This window comes from Narcine bancroftii, chromosome 10, assembly GCF_036971445.1.
Source record: "Narcine bancroftii isolate sNarBan1 chromosome 10, sNarBan1.hap1, whole genome shotgun sequence".
Lineage (NCBI taxonomy): Eukaryota > Metazoa > Chordata > Chondrichthyes > Torpediniformes > Narcinidae > Narcine > Narcine bancroftii.
In genome coordinates this window covers 64,301,939-64,329,435 of record NC_091478.1, presented here as the reverse complement: position 1 = coordinate 64,329,435, position 27,497 = coordinate 64,301,939, and the positions used below count along the sequence as shown (strand labels likewise).

At 41.0% G+C, this 27,497-nt stretch overlaps 1 protein-coding gene across 1 annotated transcript in view; it reads left to right on the top strand.

The window, feature by feature from the left end:
* Nucleotides 1-27,484, top strand: part of kifc3 (kinesin family member C3) — a 58,688-nt gene extending 31,204 nt beyond the window's left edge. The window contains exons 7-18 of the mRNA XM_069901108.1: nt 200-347; nt 721-851; nt 1,110-1,221; nt 1,367-1,548; nt 5,550-5,654; nt 7,212-7,342; nt 10,260-10,383; nt 11,654-11,783; nt 18,854-19,083; nt 21,750-21,884; nt 24,021-24,123; nt 25,888-27,484. Coding sequence (XP_069757209.1) covers nt 200-347; nt 721-851; nt 1,110-1,221; nt 1,367-1,548; nt 5,550-5,654; nt 7,212-7,342; nt 10,260-10,383; nt 11,654-11,783; nt 18,854-19,083; nt 21,750-21,884; nt 24,021-24,123; nt 25,888-25,904 — 1,548 coding nt within the window. The 3' untranslated portion in view covers nt 25,905-27,484. The remainder of the gene's footprint in view (nt 1-199; nt 348-720; nt 852-1,109; nt 1,222-1,366; nt 1,549-5,549; nt 5,655-7,211; nt 7,343-10,259; nt 10,384-11,653; nt 11,784-18,853; nt 19,084-21,749; nt 21,885-24,020; nt 24,124-25,887) is intronic.
* The last annotated feature ends 13 nt before the right edge of the window (nt 27,485-27,497 follow it).

Sequence of the window (27,497 nt, the reverse complement as noted above, 5' to 3'; positions counted from 1 at the left end):
TACTCTCTAATGTTACTAGAATTCCAGGAGTTGGTAGTCACTACTTGCAGCCAAAAATGTGCAATGTTAGATTGTTAGAATTAATTAGGTGGATTAACAGTGACATAATATCTGTTAACTTAGAAGACACCTGTGATTTCCATTGTCTGAGAGCATCCAGGCTGACTCAGCTGGCAGTAACACTTGCTCTAAACTGCAGATAATGAGGTACGAGGCAGAGCTCGAACAAGCACGAGGGGAGATGCTCTCGGCTCTTCAGGCAGTGGAGGATGAGAAGAACCAAGCCATTGAAGAGGTCTTCCAGCATGCCCGCTCCGAAATGAAGACCGTACATGATAATCTGAATGGTAGGTGATGCAGAAGCAGCAGTGAACGTCCTAAGCATAAAGAATTTGCACTTAATAGGCCCTTTCAGCAATGTGCAAGTGGTATGAGTGTGATGCACTTTAACTCATGTGGTCATTTGAGTCAAACTGGGTGGAACTAGTGTGGTTGAGCAATTGCAGCGTACACATTAGGAAGGCACTGAGTCCACACCTGTTATGAAGATTAATGAGCTGCTGGAGGAACTTGATGGGTCAGAGAGCTTCCATGGATAAAAATGGTCAGTCAACACTTTAGTTTGAGATCCTTCCTCAAGCCTGGTGAGGACAGTCGAACTCTGAGCTTGGTAGACTAAGGGCCTCGTTACCCAACTGACCTTGGATCCTCTTCCTGCAGGTGTTCGGATGAATCTCCTCTCTATCCAACCAGCCCTAAAGATGCTGACTAGTGATTACAACTGTCTGAAGAATCACGTCCGCGACTTTCCGTGTCTTTTGCAGGATGCTATCGGCCAGACAAAGAAGGAGGTGAGTCGTAAAATGTGGCGAAGGCATGGGGGTATTAGAGCCCAGGAAGCTGAGTCGGCACTGCCTGCACAGGACGAGGGAAATGGCCTTCACTGTAACAGTGGTGAGGTTGTGATAGGTCAACCGTACAACAGGGTGAGGGGTGGTTCTTGATATGTCCTTTGTAGAACTGGCGCTGCACTTCTCACAGCAGTGGAGTTGTTAATTGGCTCTTCCATGTGTTGGGGCACCCTGAGAACATGCCACCTTTCTTTTTAGATTTACCAAGCAGTGGAGGAAGCAAAGGAAATAAACCAGGATCTTTTGCGCAAGTATAAGCGGGAGATGCAGCTCCGCAAGAAGTGTCACAATGAGCTGGTGAGGTTGCGAGGTGAGTCGGGGCTTGAACCAAAATTGGCTGCACAATATCTCTTTTGAGTGTAGACAGTCTTCAGCCAGCAAAAAAAATGGCAGACAAATTGCCTTGGCTTTTGGAAGTTTGTTTCAATCGTGCCTCTTTTGTGTTGTTCCTTCAGGGAATATTCGTGTCTTGTGCAGAGTCCGACCTTTAACCCGGGAGGATGGGGCAGGACCTGATAACAGGAACATTATTTCTTTTGATCCGGATGATGACGCTGTTTTGTATGTCTCTCACCGTGGAAAAACCACCTTGTTTGAGCTGGATAAGGTTTTTCAGCCATATGCTTTGCAGACTGATGTAAGTGGACGTGATCCAGTTGATCATTAGGGTTTGGACAAGTCTGTCTGCACTGCGGTAGGATTAATGTCAGACACTTGTGTGGGACATTTATGGCAGGGGTTGACCAAGCTCTATCCAATTTGTCTTCAACCAAATTGACATTCACAAGATAAGAATGGTTCATGGTTTAAAAAAAAAAGGAGGGTGCGTTTCAAGTGTGGGGTGGGAAAATTCAAGGGAGATATGTGAGGCAAATTGTTTACCAAGAGTGGTGGGTGTCTGGAGTGGGCAGCCAGGAGAAGTAGTGGAAGCAGATATAATTGTAGCATTTAAAGCCCCTTCCACACTTTCAAGTGATCCCAGGAATCAAATGCCAATCAGCCTTTAAAGTGGCAAGTGTGAAAGCAAAATCAGCTCAATGCCAGCGTCAGATGACGTCACCTTACGCTGGGAATTGATTACCTCTATCTCCGTACAATCCCTGGTATCTGCAGACGCCAACGTTGCAATCAGGCAAGTGTGAAAGGGGTAATTGCATTGTGGGATTGAAAAGATCCATTTTTTGCATGAGTGCAGGAACAAAAGATTAAAATGAAGGTATAAACTTTGCCATGGGAAAGTTGCAGTGGGGGAGGGAGAGAGAGAGAGAGAAGAAATAAATAGCAATAGCAGACAATTTTTAAGCAGCGTGGAAAAATTGGTAGTGTTATAATGCACAATTTATAAAGACCATGGGGGAAAAAGCAATGGTGGACCTGACTTCCCAGAATGCCATGCGGCAGAGAAACCCCTCTATGAATGCTCCACTTTTTCCCACGGTCTTTATAAATTGTGCGCTATAGCACTACCAACTTTCCTACTGTTTAAAAATTGCTATCTATTGCTTGCACTTTCCCAAGGTCCTTTATAAAGGTTTATATAGGTCGGCACAACAACAACAGGAGCAGAAGAGCTCTTACTATGTTGTACATAAAGCTTAATTATGTTATAATTATGCATGATTAATGTTGTTCAAATATAAGATCAAAATACATTGATCAGGATTTATGGCAGGTCCACTATCACTTGATATATCATGACGTCACCAGTAGAAGGTAGAACAGTCCTAACTCCAGGGATGGCTCCTTGCAAGTGTGAAAGCGTTCAGTGTCCCAGTTAGGAGTAGTCAAGTGTGAAAATCCAATCCTCCATTCCTATCCCATGACACTGATGGCCAATTGAGTGGGATGCACATGTGAAAGGGGCTTAAGATGCTTCTAAATGTATAAATATGAAGGGAATGGAGGGATCATATGCAGGCAGCAGTCTTGGTTTGATTTAGAAATTGTATTCAGCACAGACATGTGGGCTGAAGGGCCTGATTCTATGCTGCTTGATCAATCTCTTGCAATAATTCCTGTTCCTTCTCTCCACAATAGGATTAAAGATTGGGGGATTGCACAATTTTCTTTTCCAATTGATGTAAAGCAAGAGCTGGACAATGTGCAGGCATGGGTAGATAGTGTTGAGCATCAAGGAAGAGGCTAACCCTCTCCTTTGACATTCTCTGATATTAGCATCAGCACTGAATCTTCCACCATTAAAAGCTTAAATTTGTGGGTGGGCCAGTCACCATTAATCAGGAACTTGTCTATGCCAACTACAGAAATGCCATGACCACAACAACAGGTCACTCACTCCTGAAGCTTTTATCATCCGAGAAGCACGTCAGGAATGTGATGGCACATTTTTCACTTTTATCTAGTTGAATAAAGCTTCCACAACTCTTGACATCACTGTCCAGAAAAAGCTGCATTCTTGACTGGCATCCTCTCCACTGCCACGTCAATCACTGTTCAGCACATTGGTAATGTTTTGTACCATCTATAAAATGCAGAAATGTAGCTTGCTAAGGCTTCCCCACACATCCTGAAACCATAAACTTTAAGCATCCAGGTGGAAGTGCACGTGGGAACGTTCCGCCATTAATCCCCTTCTGGGTTGCACACTGCTACTTACTTGTCACTGGATCAGTATTCTGGAAATTCTTACCCAACACCAAGTGCGAGTGTCACTTCTAGAGCTGCACTGATTCAAGGTAGCAGTTCACCACCATCACAACTTCAAAGGGGAACCAAGGATGGTGAAATGCTGGTCTTGCCAGTGATCCCCATCTGTACACAAAAGGCCTTGAAACTTCACAGTGAAAACTCCAGTATAAATTCCCGATGATACATTAACTTCATTTACATTTGACAATCACGTATGAAGTCATCTGCTTCTCTATCACATTAGAATCGAGGGCAATTTTTATGATATACTGCATCTTAAATCATTTCTTTTCCTTTTGAATTTCTTTTCATTATTAGCACATAATAGAACAGTTCAATGTTCTCAAAGATTAGTGAATTTATTTAACCATTTTTATTTGTGTATGATCAATGTCAACCTCCCATCAGTATTGTCTTTCCAGTGCACCTCTGTTGTGTTCTTTCTAAGCAGTCTCCCATTCTTGTCAGATGGCCATTTATCTCTTGCCTGTGTGGGTTAAAATAGTGACTCCATTTGTTTATGTAGTTTATTCACTATTAATTCACACTTTGAAGACCACCTGATATTTATGTCAGTCAAAAAGAACTTTGTTTTTCCCATTGCTGCTGAACTCTCAAGGATAGATCTTGAACAAGTCAAGTTTATTGTCATCTGATTGTACAAGTACAACCCAACGAATCAGCATTCTCTGATCCTCCGGACAAAACATGCAGGCACACAACCAGACATAACTCGTATACAGAGAAACAATATAAATGCAGGACCAGTATTTCATCTAAACAAATAAATATTGTTCATGAATATGAGAGGTTCAAATGGTTAGTATGAGCAGTTCCTTTGGTCATTTGGTATTCTCACCGCCTGTGGGGGACAGAAGCTGTTCCCCAGCCTGGTGGCGCTAGCTCTGATCCTCCTGTATCTCTTCCCCAATGGGAGGAGCTGAAAGAAGCTGTGATTTTGCACAGCCACTTCAGACAATCCCAGAAAATCACATTGATGGAGGGAGGGAGACTCCAGTGATCCTTTCAGGCACTCAATGACCCTGTGGATTGACATCCATTTCTCAGTAGCAAATGTACCACATGATGATGCAACCAGCCAGGATGCTCTTAAAAGACATAATGGTGGCCGGTAGCCTTGTCTGCTTCAGGAAGTGCAGTTGCTGCAGTCTTTCTGGCAAGTAAGGAGATTCAGAATGTCCACAATAGGTTACTAGTTAAGTGAACTCCAAGGAACTTGGTGCTCTCCACTCTCTACTACAGAGTTGTTGATGTGCAGTGAACTGAGAAGCTTTACTTGGAATGAGTAAATTGGTATCTTCTGAGGAAAGGTTGGAGTTTAGAGAAAGAGAGGACTTGATTGAAACAATATCTTGACAGGCTGGATGGGGGGGATGATATTTTCTTTTGTGATAGAATCTAGAATTAGGGGTCACAGTTTAAAGAATAAATGCTTGCCAGCTTGTTTCAAAGATGGAGGCAATTGTTTTCTGAGGGTAAAATGTCTGCGATCCCTTCCCTCAAAGGGCACTGGAAATAGAGTGTTTGAATATTCTCAGGCCAGAGGTGGATAGATCATTTGCTGATCAAGGAGATGAAATAGTACTGTTAGGTTACAGTTATAATTGTACAGCCTGGAACCAGGCTCTTTGATCCAACTCATCCATGTCAACCAAGTTGACATTTGAGCTAGTCCCATTTTGCCTGCCCATGTCCCACTAAATCTTTCCCATCCTGTCCAAATGTCTTTTAAAGATGGTTCATTCATGATCTTAATATATAATGGGGCAGACTTGGGGGGCTGTGCAACCTGCACTCATTTGTTTGTTCATAAGCATTCAAATGTTGCAGGCAAGAGAAAAAATGCAACCCAGTAAATGAGCATTCCTGCGTAGATTATAGTTGCCAAATGTCGGATGTTCTGTATCTTTTCAAAATTTGGCATCAACGTCTATGTCTGAAATAATTTATCTTGTTATTTGCTGCCAGATTTTCCGGGAGGTTCAGGCTCTCATCACATCCTGTATTGATGGGTACAATGTCTGCATTTTTGCCTATGGACAAACTGGCTCTGGGAAGACGTATACAATGGAGGTATGGATTTCAATGGCGCTCTTGTAATCTCCTGAAATAAGGATTAACTGTCTTCGTGGTGTCAACAAGCTCATCTTTTTGGATGCTTTGCAACTTGTAGGGTGTAAGAAACAAATAATAATGTGAAGCACATTGGCCTCCTGAGTTTGTGTTAACACTGAAAGGTTGTTAACTAATTTGGATAAGAAGGCAAGAAGGAAAAAGATTTCACTAATCCATTACAAAAAATTTATTATTCAGCCAGTCTGTTAACATTTCAGGTCAAAGAGAGATTGTCAAAACTGAGAAGGAAGAGAAAAGCTTGTTAAGCTGCAGGATGGCCCTAATGTAGGGATGTCAAACTCAAATTCACGGAGGGCCAAAATTAAAAACTTGGACTAAGTCGTGGGCCAAACTAAATATTTATTGAAAATTTTCAACAACATCTGCATGTTTTCTCTTCTTTCAACATATGTAATGTTAAACTTTTTCTTATTAAAATAAATGTTTAATAATAGTTTTGGTTAAACTCTTTCCAGAAGAAGCATTAACAAATGAGAAATAAAATATTCAAAAAATAATATTTCTCTATAGCCTTTGAGCTCCTTTTAAATGTATTTTTTTCACAAGCCAACAAGTCAAAAAAATAACAACTTGCTTCAATGAAAATCCAATCTTTCAACTATGAACAGTCCAAAGTTAATCAAAGAAAATATGAATCCAAGCTTAGCTTGCTACACTGTGATTTACTCTGATGCACCTGGGTCTAAACCAGATACTTAGCATCTCTTCTTAGATGCAAGTTCATCAAACTCTGGAGTCAGAGTTTGCCTCCCACCTGCCTTGAAAGGTCCTGTTTTCTGTCTTTCGTTTGGCGATTTTTCGTAAGGGGTTTATTACATGTGAGTTGGGTGACAGGTCGCAGATGCTAATGAAAGTAAAGAGAGGAGGTGGGGGCGATTAGCGGGCTGACAGGCCGGCGCCAACGCATTTGCAAAGCATTCTGGGATTTGTAGTATTAGCTGTGCATGTGCTACACTGGCGCGGCGGCCAGTGGGCCAGCACTAATACATATTTGATATGATCTTGCAGGCCAAATATAATTATATCACGGGCCAAATTTGGCCCGCAGGCCTGAGTTTGACATGTGTGCCCTAATGGGTATAACAAGGGTGAACTGTTGTTTTCATGGTACTGAAAGGTCCAAGCATAGGAGTTAACCTATCAGGCTACACAACCCTGACTGAAGGGCCTCAGAACTGGAACATGAACTCTTGTTTACCCTTTCACTGCTGCATCACCACTGGATTTTTAGGTTTCTTGTCAGAGTGCATGCATTACATCACATCAACCCTAAGATTCACCCAAAGTGTTTCCAGCATTTTGCTTTTGTTTTCAGTTTTCAGCATCTGCAGTGATTTGATGACATTTGAGATAAAATCCAGATTTGCCTTTTGGATCAGTGGTTGATTTCTTTACTGTTTTACCAGTTAACCTCCTCGATCCCCAGAGGATTTTGCATTGTTTATTTTCCTCAGCCAGGGTGTGTAACATAGGCATGATATCCCTTCTCCCTAGGGGTTGCCAGAAGACCCGGGGATAAACCAGCGTGCTCTCCGACACCTGTTTGGTGAAGTAGCAGAGCGCTCAGCGGACTGGGACCTGACCATCACTGTCAGCATGGCCGAGATCTACAACGAAACCCTCAGGTATGAGACGATGGAGCATTGCAGGACTGCTCCACCTGATGGCCAGTCGAGTGGCGATAATCTGTGGTCTTGGATGTTAACGGTATTTTCTCTTTTTATAGAGACCTGCTGGGGTCTGACCCCCAGAAGATTGAGGATCTAACTATGAGGTTACTAATACTTGCACTCAGATGGGAGCTGCATGAATGGTGATTGGTGCAATGCTTTGGCATGGCTGTAGAGCTGGTTTTCATTTTTATATTCTTTCTTGTAAAATGAGCAATCTGTGGCCTACTTAATTTGGAGTTTACTATCAGCCTTTGCTATCCTTGGGAGATTGACTGTGATTTCAGTTTCCCACACTTTATTTAGATACACACCATTGCAGCAGTCATATTTGTCAAAATATTGGGCTCCCTGTCTTCTCATCATGTGAAAGATTTGATGCGGAGGAAGTCACAAGTGATGCCTCATTACCATTAATGATCCTGTGGCTGAATCTTTCAGGCAGACCATTGACCAAAACGATTTGGGAGCTCCTTTCTCCACCTCCCCATGGGAGGACAAACAACGTATTTTTAATTATGGGATATAAGAGACTTGGTACAAGGGATTTGTTCGTCGTGAGAAGTCCAGTGTAATGCAAGAGTTCTCCACTTCCCAGTTGGTGCCAGCAAAATAAATGGAAAGTTGGAATATTTTTAAACGATGAGAGCTATTATTTTAAAATATGGTCTGTCTACTTGGGACGTCTTTGTGCAATAATTCTCTGAAAGTTACCGTGACCAATTAGAAAGGCAAGATGTGTGTTAGCCTTTATTGTCAGAAGATTTGAGTACTAGAGATGTCTTATTGCAAATTATATACAGTCCAGATGTGATGAAGCCTGGACTGGAGTATACAGGTCTGTCCTCACTACCTCTTCTTCTTCTTTGGCTTGGCTTCGCGGACGAAGATTTATGGAGGGGGTAAAAGTCCACGTCAGCTGCAGGCTCGTTGGTGGCTGACAAGTCCGATGCGGGACAGGCAGACACGGTTGTAGCGGCTGCAGGGGAAAATTGGTTGGTTGGGGTTGGGTGTTGGGTTTTTCCTCCTACCTAAGGAAGGATTAATTCCCATGTACAGTACATCTGAACTATCCTACAGAAGATGTTTAATATGAGAGATCTTGTGGGCCTTTGTGGGTTTTGGTTGGGTCTAGGTTTTGGTTGGGTCTAGGTTTTTCCAATCCCTTCACTGTTGATGCAAGCTGGCGGCTGCCATGCCTTTACAGTGCCAGCAATCGGGATCCCGTGTCTGCATGGGTTTTTCCCCCAGGAGCTCCAGTTTCCTCCCATTGTTCAAAACTTACTGGGGATATAGGTTAAATGGGTGTAAATTGAACAGCACAGACTTGTGAACCGAAATGGCCTATTACCATGCTGTATGTCTAAATTAAAATGTCAAATTTAAATTTAAACCTATTGCACAAAGCATGATCTGTTGAGCAGTTCGTTGATTCCACTGTCAAATCTGTTTTAATGCTGATCTTATTTGGTGGCCATGCAAATCATTATCCTTAAGGAAATCCTCATTACTTATTAAAATCAGTAGAACTTGTGAATGCCCAAATAACAAAAGTCTTGAACTCAATAATTGGGAAACCATTAAATTATTCTTGAGTAAAATAAATGACTACTTACAATGTAGGTCAGGGGCAGAATGGAAACACTTTCCCCACCACTTCATCTGAACTATCCTACAGGCTACAACATGAAGTGCATTTAATTGTGGATTAGTTGGTCATGAGAGGGATGGGTTGGTGTTTCAGGGTTCTGATTGAACATGTTTGACAATAAAGAAAAAATGTGTTGTAAGGAATTCTGTTGTAATCCCAGAGAGGGTAAATCAAACTGGTTTATCAGAATTGGTCTGGTACAATTTCTTAATGCACAGGAATGTAATTTCAGCTCCTAGAGGAATTTTTGTGCAGAAGTGAGCTTTTGAAAATAAAATTGAATGTTTTATTTTAAACTAATCCAAGTTTCTGCTTGAGCAGTCAAAATTGAGGAAGGCTTTGTGATGCTACATCCTTGATTTCTGTAAAGTGCAAGTTCCTAAGCTAACCACAGGCCGCTTTGATGATTGGCTTTACCCTGCGACTTTTCCTTTCCTGTATAAGTAGCACTTGAAATCTTCCGATTACAGCTGCAGAAGCTTGGTTAAAGCTACAACTTTGGAAAATCCCATCCTGCCTCCACCCACCATTTCTGGTCTTTTTCCTAAATAATATTTCATACTCAATCCTCGTTATCCACTGATTTGCTAGCTGCAGATTCGTGCATTTGCGAAGTTATCCTGTCTTCATCTCATTTTTGTTGAAGTGTACCAATATACAAGTACACATTCATTGTGTAAATATGGTGATCAATTTCAAGAACCTCTTGTGTTGTGGCACCCCACTGTTCCCAGTTCCCAGTAGAGTAGCCTTTGTTTACATAGCTACAGCTTGTGATTTTAAAACTGATCAAAGGCTGCAAGTTTCAAACATTAAAGTAGTTTGTGAGTAATTATTAACTATTCAGCATTTAAATATTTCTTGTTTATTAAGTATATATTAATGCTTTTAGAAATTTAGGGCATGTTTGAGTGGTGGCGAGGGCTGTGGTGATGTGCATATTTTGTTGTTCATGGGAAATCTGTACCCCTATCCCTCGCAGATAATAAGGACTGGGTGTATTGTTGGGACGGCCGTAATTTTTCTGGTGTACAATTCCACTTTTGTGAGCAGCTTACCCATGCGCTCCCCATGCCTGGTGCTTACTGCTGCTCTCTGTCTGGTGTGGTCTTTGGCTCCTTGTGTTTATATATCTGACTGTGAGGCCTTTGCTGAATGAATGGGCATTGGTAAATGCTGAGCTTTTGTTGAGGCCACCAGAATTAACTTGTTTATTTGCAGGAACTTGTTGGCCAAGGACCCCAGCGAGAAGCTTGAAATCAAGCTGAGTCCAGATGGCAGTGGGCAGCTCTACGTCCCAGGGCTGATTCAGATCCGAGTGCAGAGTGTGGATGATATCAACAAGGTGAGAGCCATTTCTCACTCTTTGCTTTGTGATGTGGTGGGGGGAAGCAACAGACAAGGATTGTAGTGTGAGGTTTTAGAGGGTAAGAGCATAGAACAGTACACCACAGGAATGACCCTTTGGCCTGCAGTGTCTGAACTGAGCACTAAGACCAAAATGACGCATATTCTTCAGTTCCTTGCATAGTTGTGTGTCTAAAAGAAGCCTCTTACTTTCATTTACAATAGAAGAGGATTCTGGCCATTGAAACCTGTGCCTGCCCAATTACACTCAATGAACCTACAAACTCAATTATATCTGTTCCCATCATTACCTCAGGCAACCAATTCCAGGCACCCACCAAGCTTTCGAAATTGCACTGAAAATCTCCCCTAAACTTTCCCATCCACCTCCCCCACCCCTAAAAAAAATCAACAAGAGAGTCTTTCCAAGGTGGCTCCCAGGTATAATGGAGAGCTAGTTTCTAAACAATTGGACCATCCACGTTCAGGATCTGGAAGAAAACACGTAATACCTTATCTCAGAGGCTGTGCAAAGTGCCTGACAAGCGTGGTCAGTGTAGTAATGAAGAAAACACGGCAAGGAGTGGAGTCTCTGAGGGCAACACTGTGGTGGAACTAGGAGGACTGCTGCTTCACAGCAACTCCGGTTCCACCCTGAACCCCTACACTGTGTGGAGTTTAGCAGTTTTCCCTGCAACTATGTGGATTTTCTTGGGGTGCTCCGATTTCTTCCCACATCCCAAAGTGCGGGTTGATTGGTTAATTGGACACTGTAAATGGCCCATTGTGTAGATGTGCGTTAGGATCTGAAGATTTGTGAGAATGTTGGGAGAATAAAAAGTGAGATTAATATAGGATGAGTGATTGACAGAGTGGCCCAAAGGGCCTGTTTCAGTGCTGTAATTTTTGAGTTGAGTCTATGACTTGGCAGCATTGAGAAAATAACCAGATAATCTACTTGTTGTGGCTTTGATGGATTTCAGCACCCTACCTGGAACACCCTTGTCCTTCAAAGTGAACTTTAAAGTCATCCCAAGTAGCAAAAGGTGCCACTGTTTTATGTTTCATCCAAAGGACTGTGGTCATGATGCTTTAGTATTACTCCTTGGGTATAGCCTGAATATAGTGGCCGCAGTACTGAGCGTTGAACTTGCCTGTGCCGCGTGGCAGCGGAGGGAGGAGTTTAGAAACCGAGCAGACGCGCTCCTGATGATCTTCAGCTTTCTTTGAAAAATGCAGTTCTTTGCAAGACTGTCCTATCCCCACAGGTTTTTGAACTCGGCCGTATGAATCGGGCCACAGATTTCACGAATGTGAATGAACGCAGCTCCCGATCCCATGCTCTACTTATCGTTTCTGTCACTGGGAGAAACCTCACTTCTGGAGTTCGAACAGTCGGTACGGTCTGAGCAGAGAATGCTTTTACTTTGTAAATCAGTAACTTTAATGTACCCTATTCATTAAAAAGAGCTAATATTATCAGTAATTTTTAATCTTCAAGTTGCCTGAGGTAATCTCTTTCTCTGATCTCCCCTGTATCAAGTTTTCTCAATTAATTTTAATTGTCTCATTTAGGTACAACTGATGACTCAGTAATTAATGGACAATAGTCTGAGCTCAATTTGGTTAGTATTGTGCTGTCCAGGAAGCCACCACTTAGAAGATTATTGATTAATTGAAGTATTATCAATTGGGACTTTCGAGCTTGCAGGCCCCTGTGGGACCCCAGGCTCTGGGCTAATTCCCTTTCCAATTTTCTGTCACGTCATGATGTTTCTAACTAAACATATACCGGGGCCCGAAATAAATTTGATAATGGAGACTTCTAATTTGCATTTGAGTGTGTTGGGATTTGGACATGTGTTGGAGTGCTCCTGTAGAAAGGGATTGCTGAAGTCAAGGCTGAATTTTCTTTCAGTGCCCAGTTTTAATTTATCCGTGAAGATTGCCTGTCATGCACTTGAGGATCCAGACTGTCTGTAGTCTTCTGCCCATGAAGGAGGGGAGAATTGTGGCAAGTATTCTCCCTTGGGAGAATGCAGGAGATGGAAGGGGTACCATGATCCTTTTCTAATATCAAGAGGGGAAAAAGGTGCATTGTAGTTGTAGAATTACAGGAAGTAGGTGCAGGAAGAGGGTATTCAGCCCTTTGAGCCTGAATCATCATTCAATGTGATCATGTCTGATCATGTGATTACAGCACCATATTTCTGCTTTATCTCCCTAATCCCTATAACCTCAAGGAGCTCATCCAACTCTCTTTTGAACAAATCCAAAAACTGGCCTCAATTGTGTGGTCAGAAGTTCAACAATTTCATAAGTGAGTGAACAAATTTGACCTTGTTTTTGTCCTTCATGGCTTCCCCGTATGTTGCTCTGGACTTCCCCATGTGATAGAGTATTTACAGGTGGTTTGGGATGAATTGTTAGAGCAGTTTGCACACACACACACATTTTAAAACAGAATATTTGCAGGACTTCTGCAGAAGGCTTTTTACAGAAGGCAACAAAGTATCGACAGCAGCTTGCCTGGCAACATGTGATCTTTGCAGGCAGGGGAGAACTGTTTTGCTTTCAGATTTGCTTTCAGAGAGAGAGGGTGTGAAACACAGAGGGAAAAGAGACAGAAATCATTTCCAGGACAAAGCTGGCAAACTTTGGAAGGCTGCCTGGTCGAAGGTCAAGGCTGGCAGTGTGAAAGGTGACCTGAAAGAAAGAGGATCACCTGGAGAACCCTGAAGGGGGCAAGTTTCGTCAGCAAGACTGATTAAGAAGGAATCACTCTGAAAACCAGCAAGAACCCTCCTGAGTGGTAACCATTTGCCTGTTAAGCAACAAAGACTGGTGAACTTTGTTAATGCTAACTTCTGTGCACAGAACAAGAATTGCCTGCAACCAGTGAGATTGGACTGTAATCCAAAGAACTTTTCTAATCTTAAATTTACTTTACACTCAAACCTGTGCTTAGTGTTAGAGGGGGATTGAGTAGCTAGGTAAATTAGTTAAGTAACAGGTTAGTCTAATTCTGTTTTCTTGTGTAAATATAATTAAAAATTACTTTTGTTTAAGTAACCCTGTGTTGTGGTACATATCTAATGCTGCTGGTTTTTGGGGTCCTCTGGACTCTGTAACATTTTATGGAGGCTCATTGCTTAGGAATTGAACATTGCAATTTGGAGATTAATTAGTTGATTGGGTTTTCTTTTGCAAGCTATTGTGTCTGGAATTTTTGCAAGCTTTATTTTTGCAAACTAACTTAAAGTTGGTGCCTGGAAAAACAGCAGCAATAGAAGTCGATAAGTTTTTGTTACAACCATCACCTGCAGAGCTGCAGAGCATGAGAAAAGAGGAACTGATGGCTATTTCTAAGGCACTGAAAATTACTGAAGTTAAATATTGGATGAGAAAAGTACAAACACAGAGGATTATAGTGAAATATATAAGTGAAGGAAAATTTGTTGGGGAAGACTTAGAAAATTTTCCAGAGAATAGATCTTTTGAATTGGAATTGGAGAAATTAAGGATGCAAGAAGAAAGGGAGAAACGTAATTTTGAGTTGCAGAAACAATATGAGACAGACCAAGCTGGAAAGCAGAGAAGAGGCTGAAAAACAGAGGAAATATGAGTTGGAGGTAGCTGAACGATGGAATGAGGAAATTGAAAGGGACAGACAGTTTCAATTAGAGAAGTTAAGAATGGAGATAGAGAAAGGTAAGAGAGCTGAGGCTGTAACTCCTGGGAAGAGGTTTTTGGCTAGTAGAGGGGTAAATCTAGTGTCTCCTTTTGATGAGGGAGATATAGAAACCTATTTTCAGCATTTTGAAAAGGTTGCTGAGAGCTCAAGATGGCCAAAAGAAAAATGGCCTCTTGTGCTTCAAAATGTATGTGGCAAATTATGACACTATTAAGCAAACAGTATTGAAAGCTTATGAGTTGGTTCCAGAGGCATATAGACAAAAATTTAGGAGTTTGGTGAAAACAAGGAATCAATCTTGTATGGATTTTGCTCTGAAGAAATCTGTGTTGTGACCATTGGTGCGCCTCAAAAGGAATAAATAATGATTTTGACAGATTGAGAGAATTAATATTAATCGAGGAAATTAAAAGGTGCATCCCAGAGGAGATTAAATTATATCTGAATGAGAGGGACGTGGCAACAGGTGGCTAGATTAGCAGATGAATTTGCTCTAATTCACAAAAGTACATTCCAGAAGAATAGACATTTTCAGAGAGCTAATGTGGAACAGATTAATAAACCTGTTCGTAAGGTTAGTGTAGAGCAGGATAGTGGGCCTGAAATAAAGTCTGGAGAAAATATTAAAAGAAAAGTTGAAAGGACAGAACTTCTTCATTTGTATGTCATTTTTGTAGTAAACCTGGTCATGTGATTGCAAATTGTCTAGTCTTGAAAAAGGAGAGAAAAGGAGGTTTTACCAGAAGCATGTATTCAAACAGTGGAAGTTAAGGAGGTCATGGAAGTTTTCAAGCCTTTTGTGTCAGAGGGCTTTGTCTCAATAAAGGAGGGAGAACCACAGGTTCCAGTTAAAATTCTGAGAGATACTAGGCCTGCTCAGTCATTGTTGTTGGGAAGTGTTTTAACTGTAGATCAAAAGACTGACACAGGGGGAGACAACTTTGATTAAAGGTGTTGAAGGTGAGGTAGAGTCAATATCGCTTCACAAGGTTGTGCTGAATTCAGAATTAGTCAAAGGACCTGTTGTAGTAGGAGTAATTCCAAAGTTACCCATGCAGGGTGTCTCATTTTTGTTGGGGAATGATTTGGGAGAGGATAAAGTTGTGTCAGTTTTAAGATTGACAAGTCGGCCTAGTAAGGATGTGGTTAGAGAGGATGGTGAGATATATCCTGCATATGACGAGGAAAATGATGACAGCTGAAGAAAATCCAGTTGATAAGACATTTGCCCAGTACTTCTGAAGTAGTTTTGAAAGAACAGGGTCATTGCGAGAGTGAGGATTCTCTTTGTCAAGAAAATCCAGTTGATAAGACATTTGCTCAGTACTTCTGAAGTAGTTTTGAAAGAACAGGGTCATTGCGAGAGTGAGGATTTCTCTTTGTCAAGTTAATTCAGCAACGGAGAATAGATGCAGATCTTGTTAGCTTAAGGAAGAAATCAGTAAGTGAACAGGACAGTAAAGAAATGGCTTGTGGATATTATTTAAAAGGTGAAGTGTTGAAAATGGGAGACCTCTTGATATTCCTGCTAATGAAGAGTGGGGAGTGATTCATCAGGAGGTTGTTCCTAGAAATTATCGGAAGGAAATATTAGATCTAGCCCACAGTACTCCTTTGGGTGGTTATCTTGGAGTAAAGAAAACCATGAATAAGATTTTGAAACAATTTTTCTGGCCTGGTTTGAAGAAGGATGTTGTAAATTGGTTTTCCTGTGTCTCATTACAACCTATTCCTGTTGTTGGGGAACCTTTCTCTAGGGTTATTGTAGATTGCATAGGTCCCCTGCCGAAAACTAAGTCTGGTAACCAGTACTTATTAACAATTATGTGTGCAGCTTTGAGATTTGCAGAGGCTGTACCACTGAGAAATATTAAAGCCAAAACTGTGGTAAAGGCTCTGGAAAGATTTTTCACAGTGTTTGGACGACCGAAAGAGATCCTGAGTGATCAAGGATCTAACTTTATGTCTGGGTTGTTTCAACAGTTAGTTTATGAGTTGGAAATAAAACAGATCACTTCATCTGCGTACCATCCTGAAACTCAGGGAGCTTTGGAAAGATTTCATTCTACTCTTAAAAAAAATATGATGAGAGTTTATTAGACAGAAAATGGAAGAGATTGGGATGAAGGTATTCATTTATTGTTGTTTGCAGCAAGGGAGGCTGCGCAGGAGTCATTAGGTTTCAGCCCCTTTGAAATTGTGTTTGGACATCATGTTAGAGGACCTTTAATGTTGATTAAAAAAAAACTGGGTTAATGAGGATGTGGAGTTGGACTTGCTGGATTATGTTTCTAAATTTAAGGAGAGGTTACATAAAGTGTGGACTTTAGCTCAAGAGAATTTGGAAATGGCTCAGGGTAAAGTGAAGTGTTTATTTGACAGGAAAGCTCAGGTGAGAAATTTTAAGACAGGAGTAAAGTTTTGATTTTGTTTCTAACACATGACAATCTTTTGAAAGCTAGATTTTCTGGACCTTACACAATTAAATCAAAACTGAATGATGTTGTTAACACTCCAGATAGAAGGTATAAAACTCAAGTTTGTCACATAAATATGTTGAAACCTTATTATGAGAATAAAGGTAGTGGAGAACAATCTGTATCAGATGTGTTGGCTGTAGACAGAGTGGAGGAAGTGGTGGATCAAAAGATTATGAAAACAGAATCTTGTGAGGGTAACCTTAAAGAAACCATGTTTCCTGTGCGCCTGTCTAACTCAACAGTTTTGGAAAATTTGGAAGAAAAGTTAGGCCATCTTAAGTTACAAGAGCAGATACACAAATTTGTTCCCTGATGTTCCAAAAAGGACAAGTGATTTATCATGATGTAGATGTTGGAGAAGCAAATCCCATAAAACAATACCCATATAGAATAAACATTCAAAAGAGTAAAATCATGGATCAGGAGGTGGAATATATGGTGAGGAATGACATTATTAGACCTTCGAACTCAGATTGGAGTTCTCCTTGTGTTCTGATACCAAAACCAGATGGAACTGTTAGGTTCTGTACGAATTATAGGAAGGTTAATTCAGTAACTAAAACAGATGCTTATCCTATTCTGAGAATAGATGACTGTATTGATAAAATTGGCAAAGCTAAATTTCTTACTAAGTTGGTTTTCTTGAAGGGCTGCTGGTGTGTGCCTTTAACTGAGAGAGGAAAGAATATTCCAGCTATTGCAACCCCATTCGGTTTATATGAGTATAATGTGTTACCTTTTGGCATGAAAATGCCCCTGCAGCATTCCAGAGGATGATTAATTTGGTTATCCAAGGGTTAACTCATACAGATGCTTATATTGATGACTTGGTCACAAAGTGGCACATGGGAAGAACATCTAAGGCAATTGGGCAAATTGTTTGCAAGATTATCTAAAGCAAACTTAACTGTTAATTTAGCAAAGAGTCAATTTGCAAATGCCACGATAACATATTTGGGTTATGTAGGTGGCCATGGCAAAGTTGTACCTATTCAAGCTAAGGTGAATGCAATTTCTGAGTTTCCTATTCCCAATGGCAAGAAAGTAGTGAGGTTTTTAGGAGTGGCAGGATATTACAGGAAATTTTGCTCTTGCTTTAACCAATCTTTTGAAGAAAGGGGAGAAACTTGTGTGGACTAAAGATAGTCAGGCAGCTTTAGAAAATTAAGGAGATGTCATGCCATTGCCCTGTGTTAACATCTCCTGATTTGACAGACCATTTTCTGTAGCAGTGGATGCCAGTGAGGGAGCAGCAGGTGCAGTTTTATTGCAAAAACATAATGAAATTGACCATCCATTTTCCTACTTTTCAAAAAAAATTCAATGTTCATCAAGTGAATTATTCTACTATTGAAAAAGAACTGTTGTCAAAATTCTCCAGATCAAATATGATTGCTGTGTATCTTGGTACCTCATGAACCAATTGTTATATTCACTGATCACAATCCACCTGGTGTTTTTGAATAAAATGAAGAATGAAAACAGAAGATTGTTAAACTGGAGTTTGATATTACAAGAATATGATCTCCAAATTAACCATATCAAAGGTGTAAATAATGTGATTACCGATTGTTGTCAAGGTGTTAAAATTGATCATTTATAGAAATACTCTCGAAATTGAATTACTGTACTATAACATGTTATATCTTGTGTATTGTTATCTCTTTAGTAATTTTAAGACAGTTTAGTTATAACTGAATTTTAACTCGAGTTAAAATTCCCTTTAAAGGGGGAAAGTGTAACAGAGTATTTAGAGGTGGTTTGGGAGGAATTTTTTAGAGCAGTTTGCACACACACATTTTAAAACAGAATATTTGCAGGATTTTTTTCAGAAGGCAACAAAGTATCGACAGCAGCTTGCCTGGCAACATATGATCTTTGCAGGCAGGGGAGAACTGTTTTGCTCTCAGAGAGGGAGGGTGTGCTTAGTGTTGGGGGGGGGGGGTGGGGGGGATTGAGTAGTTAGTTAAGTAGGTTAAGTAATGGGGGGGATTGAGTAGTTAGTTAAGTAGGTTAAGTAATAAGTCTAATTGTTTTCTTGTTCAAATATAATTAAAAACTCCTTTTGTTGAAGTAACCCCGTGTTGTGGTGAATATCTAATGCTGCTGGTTTTTGGGGTCCTCTGGACTCCAAACACCCAACATTGGCAATTCTTCCTGCAGTCAGGGTGTAATGCAGGTCAATTTCAGTGGATCCTCTGTTAATGGGCTTATTTCTTTCACTCGAGCCCCTAGAGATTTTTTTGTGTGTGGGTTTTTTGCTGCAGTCCCCATTGTTGCCTTCCTTTCTGCAGGTAAATTAAACCTGGTGGATCTAGCAGGCTCAGAGCGAGTTGGAAAGTCAGGGGCAGAGGGTCCACGGCTGAGAGAAGCCCAGAACATCAACAAGTCTTTACTGGCGCTTGGTGACGTCATCTGTGCCCTCCGCTCCAAACAGCCATACATTCCTTTCCGTAATTCCAAGCTGACCTACCTGCTGCAAGACTCCCTCAGTGGTGACAGCAAAACCCTCATGATGGTCCAGGTGAGAAATTTCAAATAAATTGCTTCCACAGTATAGCTCTTGGAAATGGGGGAGGATGAGGATGGCAGCTGCCATAAGCACCAGGACCTTAGCTGGGCTTTGGAGAGTAGATGGGTTGAGCAAGTATGAAGCAGAATGCAGAACAACTCTACAGTTGCCTTGTTAGTATTTGAGGTAAGATTGATTGTGTTCTGTTTAGTTTTAAGGCAAACTACCCTAGTTATGGTGCTGTTATCGTGCTGAGGGTTGTCATTTTATTCCCAAAACACTTGCGTGTGAATTACTAGCAGGAGTTCCCAATGTAACATAAATTATGCAGTTTTAACACGTTTGAAAGGTGACAATGTGGATGTTCCTCAGTCATCAGTGTGGTTGAGCCTGTCTCTGATTTCTGGGTTCCTGTGGTCTACACAGAGAGGGCCTGGTATATAACTGTGGGTGCATTCAGTTGTCTTATTAACTTGTAAATTAAAACAGAATGAGGATAAATGATCTGGTTTCAATCCAGCTGCCCAATTTAGACATGGCAAAATCACTCACTGTGAATTGACTTTGCACAGTCCTCCCCTGGACATCTTAGCACTGATGTCTAAACTGGTAGACCTGCTCTCCAGGAGTGATGGGTATTTGCCTGACATAGTCATACAGAATTGCACCTTGCTGACCTTGTGCGGAATTCGTCGCCTGGAGGCGGGCCCACCAGAAGGTGGTACAGAGAGAGAGGGAGTTGTGCTGGGAGTCCTCAACTCTGACACCAGCCTCCATGAAGTCTCCATCGGATAAAAAATTGGCAAGGATAACCACCGCCCACCCCCCTCTCAACTGATGAATCAAGCAGCATCTGTGGAATGAGAAACTTAACCTTTCTAGTCTGTGACACCATCCCTGGGAAAGAGGAAAATTGAGTTAATTTAAATGTTGAACATTTGCAAGAAGCAGTGAATGGAGCAAGAGGACAAAATATACTTTGGATGAGAAACTTCAACAAAAAAAAGTACATCACTGAGTGTGATTGTCGCATAACCAGTGATGAGTCTGGCTGAGTAATGAAGGACATGACTGCTGTTCTGGGTCAAATGCAGGTATTTAATGAACTAATGTGGGATAAGGCAGATTGACTGCATCCTTGTTGATCTACTTGTGGCTGATCAGTCCATGCTGGAATTGGTAGAAGAGTCCTCCAAGGCAGATGTCCTATGAGGACACCCACCATGATGTTTATGGACCCCTAGTACATACTAAATGAAATAGAATGCAACTCATAACTCATAAATGGGCATCTGAGCTGTGTTGCACACCCCCTCCATTACTGTATAAATTACTATGTTATCTCCTTGACCAACATCTCCCTCTACTGCTGTAGTTAGGTTAGAAAATCAATGAATGCGGAAAGGCATGCTGGGAGCAGAAGCAAACACACCTGAAAATGGTGAGGTGTTAGTCTAATGATGCTTCAATCCAAGACCACATAGAATCTCAACTATGAGATAGTATCATAGATCTGCAATATAGCCACATCTGGCCAACAGTTCAACAGCCAATTAGGGAAAAGGCTTAAATGACACCCAACCTCCTCTGTCCCCAACTAAAGTCAAAGGGGTCCAACAATTGAGTCCTAGATTAAACACAGAAAACCTTGCAGCCAAGTTCTACCAGTTGATAACCCATTTCAACCTCCTCCTGAGATCTCCACCATCAATGAAGCCACCTTGAGCTGGTTTAACAATATCTTTCCTTGTATATAAACATTAAAAGTATTAGTTGAGTGTTCGATTCCATTTTCCACAAGTTAACAAATGAAGCTGTCCATGTCTGCACAGAACAAGACAATAGTCAGGCAGCTAAGTTGCAGGTAACATTCGTGCCACACATGCTAACCAATGCCCAGCTCCAAAAGGAAAGCATATACCCACCTAGCATTCATATTCAATATCTCCCAGTGCCCTCCAGCTTCATTGGGTGGTGGTGGACTCCATTAACCAGAAACCCAGTTTGACCAGCCACACAAATACTGTGGCAACAAGAGCCCATCAGAGGCTGGGTATCCTGCAGAGAGTGACTTATTTCCTGGCACCTCTGTTTTTCTGTCAGCTGCAAATCCCATCAGGAATTTCATGGAATACCCTCTGCTTCCCTGGTGAGTGCAACATCAACAATTCTCAAGGAGCTGAAGACCATCCAAGATGAAGCACCCCTATTGATTGGCAATCCATGCATCTCTCAATGTTCAACTCCAGCTACTCTGACAGCTTCACTCTCACTGGCCACCTCTTCCACCAAGAAGGACCAGCATCAGGTACATGGGAAGTGAACATACAGACAAACCTACACAATGTCCTGCTTGGAGATGCTACTTAGATCTATAGGCTTACTATCACTTGAGGGCATTTGGAAACAGAAAACAAATACTGGTCTTGCAGTGAACCTTAGTGAATGATGAAAATCAGTGTTAAGAGTGAGACTTGGGTTAGTGGGTCTGTCAGACTATCAAAGAACTTCATATCGGAATGATGTGTAGCAGTAATTTCAGGTAGGGATCCACAGTAAGCATTTTACTTCTCCACATGTTCTTCTGAATCTGTTGCCCACCAATTGAGCAATCTGGGCTAAGAATGAATATCTCTTCTTGCTGCATGTTTTTATCTGATCTTTTGGCTTCTATATAGGTGTCTCCACTGGAGAAAAATGTCAATGAGACCATCTGCTCGTTAAAGTTCGCCCAACGAGTACGCTCAGTGGAACTGGGGGCTCCTGGACGGAGAGCTGAAAGCCAGAATTATTCCAGTCGCCAGGAATGTGAGGTGATTAATATTTCACCATCCAATGGGTGTGGAGATTGTAGTAGAAACAAATGGGTGCTGGAATTACTCAGCATTTATGGAGAGGTCTTGGATCTGAAATGTTAAGTTTCTTCTTGGCAAATATTTCCAACATTTTTCTGCTTCAAGCACATAGCGTAATGTGGACAAAATAGTGAATTTAAGCATTGCATGGGCAGTATTTTCTGAACTGGCATTATTCCTTTGGAAATGAATTTCCAGTTTGAGCTGGTTTGCTCAGGCAGGGCCACTCCACAATGTTGTTTGATCCGGCTGTGCAGTTTAGCCTGTAGAAGATTAATGTGAACAGTTGTAACACCTGGAATTTATAGACCCAGAAATAGTTAAAGGGTAAGGAGATAGAAACCATAAAAAGATGTGCACAGTGGGATTCAATGCTGCGATGAGAATTACTTCTAATTTGTGACAATTACTGATTTAAAGGTCTATTTGTGCATTTTCCATTGACCTCCATGATGTTTTGAAAACTGTTTGAGATAAACACGTCACAGGTTCTGTTTTTACAGACATCTACGAGTTGATTTGTCCATAAATCAGAAATAATACAAAATCACACAATGTGGTAACTATATCTCCATAGTATTGCAACAAATAGCATCATTAGATTGATAAGAAGGAACAATGACTGAAACTCGAGAGGAAAATTAGTTAAGACATTCATAGGAGTTTTGAATTTAATGTCATGGGAGCTTGTTCTTATGTAGGGTGTTTCCAGAGGTGGCCATTACTTAACTGTCTTGAGTAAACGTGTATCCATTCTTTTCTGGGTCCTCTGATTGCACTTATGAAATTCTGCTTTCCCCAGACTCTCTGTTGTTTCTGATATCCCAAAGATCTACCCCAAGACACTCATTTTTCAGATAAATGCTGCTGCTTTGTAACATCCAGAAATGCACTGTCAATTTAACACACAAACTGATCATGGCCAGGTTCACCTCGCTCTCTCCAACCCTTATTTTACTGTAACTGATGAGACAGATCATAAATGGAGTCCAATTCATCCATCTCCCTGTGCTTGCTGACATGCACAGGCTTCTAGTTTAGCAGTGACTCCATTTTAAAATTCTGATCCTCCTTTGAAATCTCCCCTCGCTCCATCCCTGTTGACCTTGTCCCTCTCTCCTTCTGCAAACTCTTCACAGCCTTGGATATCTTCCCTTCTCCAGTTTCAGGCCTTGGATTACACTGAAACTTAATTATCCCAGCACAGGTGTGAATTCCTAATTCATTCAATTAACATACCAAAGGGCCATGCCTTGTTCTTGGCTGTTACCTTGAGGAGTGACCATTGACCAGAAACTAAACTGGAATCACCGCAGCACCAGATTAAAGGCACTGTTGGAGTCTTCTTTCCTTGTACTGCATGGATTAAGTTAATGAACTTAGAGGTATTGTCCATTGTTTGTCTTTTCTTAATAAATCCAGTTTCGTCAAGTTTTACTATTTTTGGGTCACAGACAGCCAATCTGTTTGCTCATAGTTTTGCTATTATCTGATTCCACCTGCATTGAATTCGCCCATCGTTATTGAATGAAGATCTACCGGAACTAATGCCTGAAGAGGGCGCACAAAATCAGTGAACCGGTGCGGACTCGAAAGGCCAACATGGCTTGTTTCCGCTCCGTAAATGGTTATATGTGACCTGGGGTCCTTTTACTGAATACCTTCGCTTATCTTTCTTTCTCTTTTGCAATGGTCCTTAAAATCTCTGTGTGTGGTTGTTTTTGTTCATCTAAATATGTTATTTACCTATGTGGTAAGTTATTGGATAATGCAAACATAAAACCCCTTCAGCTGTGTCACTTCTAAAGCTATACAAATAGAGGATATTCTTGCTTTCATGAGAACATCTCAGTCACAGATTGTTGCTGTCTTTCTAAGCATCAACTTCAAAAATTGCTGCTTGCCCTCTGTATAATAACATTTGTCAGTTTATGAAGATCCTTGTGACTGGGAGCTTCTTGTGAAACGTTGCAGAATATATTCAGCAGTGAAGTGCTGTACATTAGTTTGCTAAGGTGAGTGACTGCTTAGTAACAGGCATAATCATGTGGAGATTGGATGGTTCATTTAGCTTGTGTGTATTTCCTTTTGCAGTTAGAGTCTCCACTGTCAGCTGTCCAACAGGGACGACACAACTATCCAGCAGGGAGTACTGTGGGCAAGAGCACATCAGGGAAAAGAAGGCTGGTGACATCAAGTATGAAAATCCTACAGCTTTTCTGGGGGGAGGGAGGAGGAAGACATTTGGCTTGGGATGAAATAACTTCTTGCAAGATTATCCAGTCATTGGACACTTGTGGGTGTTGTTCTTCAACCTCTTCACATTATGTGGAGGACATGAAGAGCAATGTTTTAGGCAAGGCAAGTGGTGTTCATGAAACCATGGCCCTCACTGGATCACCTCTCTCCACAAGCAGTTCTAGTTCCCTGAGGTAAACACTGCAGCATCACTCCACTTTTGAAAAACCTTGTGGAACCCTGCGCTCCCTGAACACCGCTTCCACCCTCTCATGTCATGTTCCTTCAACGTCATCAAAATCAGCCATCTAATTTTAGTACATGAAGAGCCTGTGCTACTAAACACTCTTTAATGTCTTTCTACCAAATTGGATGCACCTTGAAAGAACAGATTTACTTTCAACATATGCTTGCCTACAATCTGTTATTTTATGACTTCCATAAAAACATGAATGTAAAATACATTAGAGAATAATTTTAAAAGGAAGTTAATTTCTCTAAATTAAACTTTTTTTTGGCTATGGCCCCCTTTGGAATCTGCTCAAAGTTTGAGTCCCCTTCCCTGTGAAGCAGTTAAGTTTTGGTTTCTTCTGTACTTCTCTCCTACTGACTACATAATAAAACACGAAAAAATATTTGTTGTGTGAGGTGAAAAGAAAGCGAGAGTTTTTCTTAAATGTGCTATGGTCTGGAGGCACCCCAGTTGAGAATGCCTCCTCTAAATTATTGAAATTTGTCCTGCCTATAGTGTTTCTTTCATCAGCTGGCTGCTTTCCTCCCCCACCGCCCCTCAACCAACCAGACCTTGCTGCTCACTAGCTGTCAGTCTGGGTCCACATTGTGAAGCTGTACCATTGTCTTCAGTTGAGTTGTAGACTCAATTCTGGTGTTACCTGTTTGATGTAAAGCAGTCAGTCAATATCATCACCACCTGAAAAGTGTCACCAAGCCCAAATCCTTGGAGTGAGTGATCATCTACACGCCATCCTTTTCTCAAGGGAAAAATAGGAATCAGCAATAAATGCCTCATTCAAAAGCTACTTTGCAGCTGAACTGACACAGTGAATCTGCTTGAAATGGGTAACATCATGCACACAGTGCAGATTGTAAGTTCTTAGAGGTTGGGGTAGCAGCAAGGATGATTTGGCAAGACCTTGTGGGACCGACGAGGTGTAACTAGTTTTTCTAAGACTGCTGTCCCGTTGATGTTCTTTGCACTCTCTTTGCACTTGGGTAAACATGTGGCTCAGCAGTTTAAGGGCATCCCATTTTGTGTATGGAGATTCCATTCCTAATTGTTTTGTAACTGATCCAAGGAAGTCATTGATGACTCTAGCTTCCTTGTCATACTTAGCAATAGCATCATTCCCTGTGCAAAGTTCCTTTATGGGCATTGCATGGGAAATTGGTCCCTGTCTTGGAGGCACTCATGAGATGGTGCTGTTTTACTCTTTCTTGCCCCATACCATGTTGTATATATCCAATAACTTCCAGCGAAAAAATTCTCTCATTTCCTGTTCAAACCTTGCATCCTATTGTTGAAAATGCCCCCACGTGCATGTCGACTTGCCTTGACATAAAGCATTCGCTTGAAACTTTCTTTTAATTCTTTGCTAGCACAAGGTTTATTTTTAAGGCTATGTTTTAGTGTGGGTAATCTTTGAAATGTCATGTTTTGATTGCCCAGTTTAATGTTAGCTGATCCGTGCACTTTTCCTTACAGGTGAAGTAAACCATTGACAAGGTTAGCAGTGCTGCCTGGAGCAGTGGAAGATTGAAATGTGGTACACTGTAGCAGTGTATAAAGTTCAGCAGTCCTTCACATCCCAGTAATTGATCATAGGCCAGTGACTGTATAGTTATTTTTCAACTATATACATGTATACAACCTGGTTTTTAAAGTGTGTATGCACAGAGTAGAGCTCATTACTTATTTTTTTTACATATAAATATTAGATTTTTTATATTGTTTTTTTTAAACTGTCCTTTGATAGCCAAAGGAATTGATTGATGAGCTTCCATACAAATACATTGGTTTTTTTTGTTTCAATCTTTATACTCGTTTTACTCTGTACTGCAAATCTTGGACTGCTTTAGGCACTGCAGGTTTTGGGCAAAGTGCCAAATACTGTTAAGTGAAGATCACAAAGTTCAGCATGCAATGATTGTCTGAAATTGTTGGAGAGTGACCAAATACTTGTTTTAAAAAAGCCATCAAGAACTTCTTGCCCAGGGTCTGAATCTTGCCATTTGCAAATTTTTGGCACATTCTTTTCTCTTTGGTTTATGAAATTCTAGTTCATGAATACTATACTGAGCTTCATTGACCAGAAATTTTGTTTGTGACGTCTGGAATTTGTTGAGCTGGTCTTCAGTCAGCTGCAGCCGATGGTGTGACTTGGACTACATTTAAATTTAAGATCGAGATGAGACACCAGGTTGAATATTTAAGTATCCTGTTGAGGGGGGTGAATAGATGATGAGCAGCTGGGCCAAGAAAGTGCAATGAAGGGTTACCTGCCTTTGTCAGGGTAGGTAGAAGATTTTTTTGGGGAGGGAGGAAAGATGATAGTGAAAATACTAAGATGAGCCATTTTAAGCCTTTGGAGGATTGTTTTGTTTCTCATGATGTTTGGCTGATTTAAATATCTTGGTGGAATTGGTGAAGATTCACATTTGGCTTAGACAAGTGTGCTCATTTGCTGAATGCAGCATTTAAAGTACATCACTGAATCAAAGGAAACTTTTATTGATGCTGTTGTCAATAGTTTAATGTATGGCACTGCCTAACATCTAGTGGTGACCATATCCTTAAGAATGTCAGTCCACAGGACTCGATCCATCTTTCCTTTTTGACACGTCACTACCTTTCATAGCTTGATGTATGCTGGTAAGGTGATATTTGCTGGTCCAAGCAGTTTATTTCCCCAGCATAACTTTCGAGTGAAAGATCCCTATGCTGAAATGCTAACTGAGAGAAAGGACAAATCCAGCATTTTGTTCAAGCTACAATCCATGTTTTCCAGTTAAGTCCCCAGAATGCCATGGTTGGAAATTAGATGTCAGAAACATGGTGGTGTTGGTCTTAAAGGCCAAAAGTATAGTGAGAAAACACTGGCTGCCAGAGAGGTTACTTAGGGGAATATGATCTGTTTCAGTAATACATGTTACAATTGCTCAGCACTTTGGATCCATCTGTCGTTATTTAAAACTTGCATTCTGATTCAGTGGTAAAAGATTCTCAATGAAAATACAATCTATCTGTAAAGTTGTATGTTGCTATATAACAATTTAAATAAAATACAGTATTTATTCAACTTCAGAAATGTTTTA